This window comes from Apodemus sylvaticus, chromosome 4, assembly GCF_947179515.1.
Source record: "Apodemus sylvaticus chromosome 4, mApoSyl1.1, whole genome shotgun sequence".
NCBI lineage: Eukaryota > Metazoa > Chordata > Mammalia > Rodentia > Muridae > Apodemus > Apodemus sylvaticus.
This window is the reverse complement of record NC_067475.1, coordinates 83,775,842-83,782,704: the sequence shown is the minus strand read 5'-3', so window position 1 is coordinate 83,782,704 and position 6,863 is coordinate 83,775,842. Positions and strand designations below refer to the sequence as shown.

General features: G+C 46.0%; 1 protein-coding gene across 1 annotated transcript; it reads right to left on the bottom strand.

Moving 5' to 3' along the window:
* Positions 1-1,270: 1,270 nt before the first annotated feature.
* On the bottom strand, positions 1,271-6,662 carry Tlr2 (toll like receptor 2). The gene is made up of 3 exons (XM_052180288.1): positions 6,559-6,662; positions 5,900-6,147; positions 1,271-3,800 (listed from the first exon to the last, which is right to left on the bottom strand). The coding sequence occupies exon 3, from the start codon at positions 3,783-3,785 to the stop codon at positions 1,431-1,433; it is 2,355 nt and encodes a 784-aa protein (XP_052036248.1). The 5' UTR covers positions 3,786-3,800; positions 5,900-6,147; positions 6,559-6,662; the 3' UTR covers positions 1,271-1,430.
* Between the last annotated feature and the right edge of the window lie 201 nt (positions 6,663-6,863).

Here is a 6,863-nt window from a genome sequence, read left to right as displayed (position 1 = left end):
ACGTATAAGTTCCCACACTAAAGCTCACTACACACTAATGAACTTCTTCCTTGAGGTCATTTTTCTATGAACAGGGTCACTAATCTCTCTGCTAGTGTACATAATAGGAACATATCTATATATAAATAGTCATATAAAAATAAATAATTTCCTGTAGAACACTAACAAGTATCTACAACAGTCATCCCTCTAACTCCATAGTACCCCTAGGTTCCATTTAGATAAATCTGATAGCCTTGCCTCCATAATCCTTCTGGCCATGATGGCAACCAGGAAGTGTGGTTTTCCTCTATTACCTCGTCTCAAATCCCCAATAATCCAGCATGCACAGACCATGCTGCCCATTTTAAGGATAGAAAAGGGTTTTGGGTTAGGTCAAGTGACTTTCTCAAAATCACACATCTGTTAACCTAAGTATCTCTCTGATTCCAAAGCCCAATTAACCTAGCTCAGGCCAAGAATTTAAAAGCGGTCAAAGGAGGTTCGTTTCCCTTTGCATGTGGTTCCCAACACAAGACAAAAGTTGCTGAGAATCAGCAAAGAACTCTTAGTAAAAAATGCTCCATTAAAATGTGATGCATTATCAAATCTTACTTATAAACATTAAAGGCAGTGGTATCTGTCTTCAGATTACTACATGTGGAGCTATTCTGAATCATAAGAAACCTCTAGGTATATAATTATTTTAAAAATCTTTTGCTCACATGTAATTTTTTTCCAGACATAAAAAGAAAAGCTTTACAGAATTAGATATGAGACTTTGCACAGGAGAAAAAGCAACATGATGTCCAAGGGGTCAGCAACCACAGCAACAAGACACTGAAAATTAACAGCTGAAATCTAGTGGAAATCTGTACCAGGACATGGGAGACTTCTTTCAGATCCTTACAAATTCATATGTAATTTATACTTAGAGAAAACTATCAAAGACCCAGAAAGACAAACCTGGTTCATACAAAAGTGCAGCCTGTGTCATTTATACTGGAAGATCTGGTGGATGGTGGGACACAACCCTCTTGCTAGGAAGGGCAACAGATTTGCCTGGATGCCCCAAGTATTGTATACTCCTTGCCCTTGGTATCAGCTACACAGAGGGATGGCAGGTGACTAGATTAGGAAATACTTTCTCTAAGCCACCATATGTCACACTGACTGGATGCAAACATTAAACAGTCAGTCTAAATGCACCATTTACAGATGCTCTAAGTAAACAAGTTATTCAGATATCAATAAAGGAGAGAGATAAAGAAAAACAGAGGAACCACTCTCCTGATGTCAAATATTTATATAACAGTATTCAAGACAATGCTTATAGTTGCTAGTTATACTTACCAAATCCTCAATAGTACAATTTTTAGTACTTATAAACTTTGTTAGGGTTCATGTCACAAAGACCTTAGTTAAGGCAAGACAGGAATTGGGTGGAGAATCTAGGACTTTATTGCAGTTCTCAGATTTGCCCAAAACACTTCCTGCTGGCCTTCATCCAAGGGCCACTCTAGGTAGGTCTTGGTGTTCATTATCTTGCGCAGTTTGCAGAAGCGCTGGGGAATGGCTTTCTTCTCAATGGGCTCCAGCAAAACCAAGATGGCGGCGTCATTGTTCTCATCAAAGAGCCTGAAGTGGGAGAAGTCCAGTTCGTACTTGCACCACTCGCTCCTTACAAAGTTCTCAGAAAGCACAAAAACAGTTTTGTGGCTCTTTTCGATGGAATCAATGATGTTGTCAATGATCCATTTGCCCGGAACAAAGTCCCGCTTGTGGAGACACAGCTTGAAGGGCGGGTCAGAGTGCTCCAGCTGCTGGACCATGAGGTTCTCCACCCAGTAGGAATCCTGTTCACTGTAAGAAACAAAGGCATCATAGCAAACGTCCCTGCAGGGAGCTTTCTTGGGCTTCCTCTTGGCCTGGAGCCACGCCCACATCATTCTGAGGTACCACAGCCCATGGAAATGGTGGCACAAGACACCTATGAGCAGGATCAACAGGAGAAGGGCACAGCAGATTCCAGACACCAGGGCTGCCTGGTGACACTCCAAGACAGAGAGCCGGGCATCCTGAAGCCTCTGGCCATGCAGGCGAGGCGGAGAGTCACACAGGTAGCTGTCTGGCCAGTCAACCAGGACATGGGCCAGGGCTGGCCTCTCCGTAGTGAAGGACAGGAGTTCACAGGAGCAGATGAAGTGGTTGTCACCTGCTTCCAGAGTCTCCAGTTTGGGAAAAGAATCAAGTTGGTCTTTAGAGAAAGTACTTATTGCGTTCTCTCTGATCCTCATGACGAGTAACACGGGGAACAAGGAAGCTTCTGGGAGCATTTTCAGCTTATTTCTGGAAATATAGAGCTCTTGCAGTCGAGGCAAAAACAAAGAAAATGACTCAAGATTGTTGTTACTAACATCCAACACCTCCAGCGTCTGAGGAAGGCATGCTCTTACCGCCTGTATCCCTGTACTGGACAAGTTCAGGAAGCGCATCTTTCCTGGCCACTGACAACGGTCGGGCATCGGATGAAACCCGTTCCTGCTGATGTCAAGGGCTGTCAGGTTTTTCAGAGTCAGCAAAATCTCTCCCGTTTTTTGTATTGATCTCAAATGATTCTGGCTCAAAACTAAGGTTTGTAAAGAAGGCCAGCCGCCCTCACATGCTGAGTATTTCAAATATTCTTCAACCATCAGATTTTCGCTGAGGTCTAAGAATTCTAATGATTTTAAATGCTGCGAGAAGAGGCAGGGGACCAGGAAGACCTTACTGTTCTCCACGGTGATTCGCTTCACCTTCTCCAGGAGGGAATAGACAGTACTCAGATCATAAAATGAATAGAACTGGGGGATGTGCAACCTCCGTATTGTTACCGTCTCTACTTTACCTAGCTCTCTCACTATGTCTGACTCCGAGGGGTTGAAGTCGCCGACCCCGTTGAGGGTACAGTCATCAAATTCTACTTCCAACAGTTCCAAGATATAACGCAACAGCTTCAGGAGTTCATTAAAGCTTTCATCAGTGAGATCTGCATTTCGGAATGCCAGCTTCTTCATCGGTGAGTTGATTTCAGCTACGGGAAGTTCTGAAAATCGGAAACTGGTCAAGTTAGTATCTCTTAGTTCTAAATACCTCACAGAACTCAGAATATCTGCAAAAATCCCCAGCAGGAAATCAGACTTGCTCAAGTGAAGCGTCAGGTGATAGATGTCTCTAAACGACTCTAGACTTTGGGACTGATAATTCCAGAGACTTGTTGCCTTAATTTCAAGTTCATTGAGAGAAGTCAGCCCAGCAAAATCTCTTCTCCTTATCTCACTGAAGGTGTCCACATTTCCTACCCTGAGGGTCTGTAAGTTTGTGAGACTGGAAAAGAGTGATGTTTCCCCCAGTGTCCGGTAAGGATTTCCCATTAAGTTTAAGTATTTCAAAGAGGAAAGGGGCCTGAACCAGGAGGAAGATAAACTAGATAGGTGATTATCAGACAAGTCCAAATGTTCAAGACTGCCCAGAGAATAAAAGGCGTCTTCCTCTATGGTATCGACTCCGCTCGACTCCAATATCAGAACCTGGAGGTTCACACACGGCCGCAGGTCACCATGGCCAATGGAGGTGATCTTGTTGAAAGACAGGTCTAGGCTCTTCATGGCAGCTGTGAGTCCGGAGGGAATGGAGGTGAAAGATCTGGAGCGGCCATCACACACACCAGCAGCATCACATGACAGAGACACCTGAGCAGAACAGTCTTTGCTGGAGAGGCCGGTCATGGCCACCAAGAGCCAGAAGATCCAAAGAGCTCGTAGCATCCTCTGAGACTTGACCTTAAAACAAAGGAAACCCGTGTGAGTGTGCCTAAGGACGTATTATTTTCACTCTTACGCACGTTCTCTCTCTCTCTCTCTCTCTCTCTCTCTCTCTCTCTCTCTCTCTCTCTCACACACACACACACACACACACACACATACATGCAAGGAATTAGTTACAGGAAAATGCAATACATGAATGAAAATTAAATATTAATTGTGTTATATACAATAGCACTAGCAGATATTTGTCTGCCAATGAAGAAACATAAAAACCTGAGAGAAAAAAAAACCCACAGGGCCCAATAAATGTAGGTTGAAAATAAACAGATAAATGCTTGGGAATGAACAATCTAGTAGTTAAAGAAATGAACTAGATGTGGCATGTGGCTTCCTAGTCACAGTCTCCTGTCTTTAACGCCTCTGGTCATCAAGTATGCCTCTTACTTGACTGACTGCTCCTTTGACTCATGACCCTGCAGGACTATACCACTCTCTCACTGGACACAGAAACAGCCTACTCTCATGCCCACTAACTCTGCCTTGCTCCTACTACTAACAGATGGAAGGAATGTTTGGAGCCCTGGGCAGAGAAGGGTCAACAGTTTGCTGAGTTGAGGGAGACATTCAGGCCACCAGAACCTTCTCATTCTGCAGAGTTGAGCTCACAGAAAGCTGTGTTGAATCCCAGGCAGGCTACTTAGATGAGAGAAAACATCTCTTAATGCATTCTTAGTGCAGAGAAAACAAGGCAGCTCGCCTCGCTTCCCCAGCGTGCTTTCCTGGGAGAACCCAACGCTCGACTCCCAGCGCAATAATTTCCCAAAGTACGCTTTACACTTCTGTGTTGGCTGGGAGGGGCATACGTGTGCCTCTACTCAAATGTGGAAGTCAGAGGACAATTTGAGGAAGCCGGTTCTTTCTTTCTACCTTGTGGGTTCTGGAAATTGAGCTGAGGTCATCAGGCCTGGTGGCAAGTGCCACTTTATGATATAGGTATGAGTGATTGTCTTGCCTGAATATGTGACACGTGTGTACAGTGCCCTCAGAAGAGAAGGCATGAGGTCCACTATAATCATGTGGGTATTGGGAACGGAACCCAGGTCCTCTGGGAGAACAGCAAGTGCTTCCTACTGCTGACCCATCTCTCCACTCCCACTGCTTTCTTTTGGTGACTGGCTGTGCATTTCCCCTTTTAGTGCCCCTAAGGAATCTATCTCAGACTCAGCGGGTGACGGGCCTAGTGTAACTTGTCAGTAGAGTGCTTTGTTAGTATACTAGGATGTTTGGTCCCCAGCACTGAATAAAGGGGGCACAGTGGTATACACCTCTGACCCCAGCACTCAGCAGGCAGAAAGTACAGTAGCTCAAAGACATCCACAACCACATGATGAGTTAAGGCATGAGACCATCTCAAAAAGATACGCCAGTTGATGATTTGTAGGTTGTAGATGTTGGTTCTTTTCTGATGCTATTAGCTTGATCATTTAAGTGACATGCCTTTTAGTCAATATAATTAATATTTGGAGGCTTACAATCATCGCATTATGAACTTTCTGCTTTTTCCCTATGTTAAGTGCTCTCTCTCTTAACTTTAAACTTGAGGGTGATTTTTCATTGGGCACTTATTCAGTTAAATTCTAATTTCTTGTAAATTTAGAAGTACAAAAAACAAACAAACAAACAAACAAAACAAACTGGTAGCTTAGAAATTTCCAAAAACATCCTGTCAATGTCTGGCAGATTTTGTACACACTAATTAAAGATATAAGGTGCAAGTGTTCTGTGCTTGGAACAGAAAGAAACTTCAAATATGGTGAAATATGGTAGTTTCCAATAGTCATAATGTTCACTGTTTCCCTTTTGGGAAGGAAGAGGGTCTCTCCATCTAAGACCAGCCACCTCACCTAACATTTGCTCTTTGCTGAAGAATTTTCAGTCAGATCAAAATCATCGGGCAAGCTGAGCGGTTTACACCCAAAATATTATTTCTCCTTTTTTGAAACTAGAAAAGCCTTTTCCTGACACCTAAGATGTAAACACAGGGTTCTCGTTTATGGAACTGAAGAAGTCCTAAGGGCACCCTCAGAAGGTCCTTATTAAAAGACTACACTCACTCTTTGTCTGCGGTTTCGGTAAGTTGTTTTCTGTCCAGAGATGCAATTCGGATGCTCCAGAGATAAACAAAAAGCAGAGAAGCGAAGCTCCTACACTCAGAAACACGGTCCTGGTCAGAAGGAAACAGTCTGCACTTCCTCGAACGACATCTTTTCCACTTCTAGGTCACAGAGACTGCTGTCCAACCTTCACCATATGAAACGAGGATTGCAGACACACCTCCTGCAAGTGACCGCCTGCTCCCAGCCTGGGGACAAGAGAGGAATGGGCTGGAAGTTAGCTGGGGCAGCGCCACCTTCACCCTGAGAGCCCCCAGGGTTCAGGGGCTCTACAGACTCTAGACCCCAGGGTCAGAAAGGCTGCAAAGACACGGGTCACACGGTTGCGAGCTCCAGGACAGTGGCAGCAGCCCTGCGGCGCCCCGCTCCTCCCTGGGTGTCCCTCTTCTGGCAAGAATCACAGCAGGAAACATCTGGCCAAAGCTGAGACTGATACAACAGCAGAAAACATCAGTCTCCAAAGCTGACCAGCCCGGCTGGGGCCGCAAGTGCTTCACGTTGGGAACCAGGTCCCCGCACCGCGGAGGCACAGCGGCCGCCCCATCGCCCCCATCCTACCCGGGGAGGAGTGCAGCGATCCGATAGCAGGAACGACCCACCTGCCTGGGAGACCTCCAGCCGCAGCTCCCGTGCCCTCTGGCCATCTGGGCACCAGCACAGGAAGACCGGGAAGTGAGGGAAGGGGATGTCCCCAGGCGGGGCTCGAACTTCCCGGTCGCCAGCACCGCCCATCTCCATGCTGCAAGCGCCGCCCACAGGGGTCTGCCAGGGGAGCCAAGCACTGCACCAGAGCTGGCAGGAGCTGCAGGCAGGCAAAACAGAACTGAGAGTCCGGGGCTCCTTGTGGGAATTCCCCAAGTGCCCCAGACCGGGCTACCAAAGAGAAAGCTGCCTCCCAGCTCGC

Coding starts and splice junctions, on each gene's coding strand:
- Tlr2 (XM_052180288.1), bottom strand. CDS start 3,785: ATGCTACGAGCTCTTTGGATCTTCTGGCTCTTGGTGGCCATGACCGGC.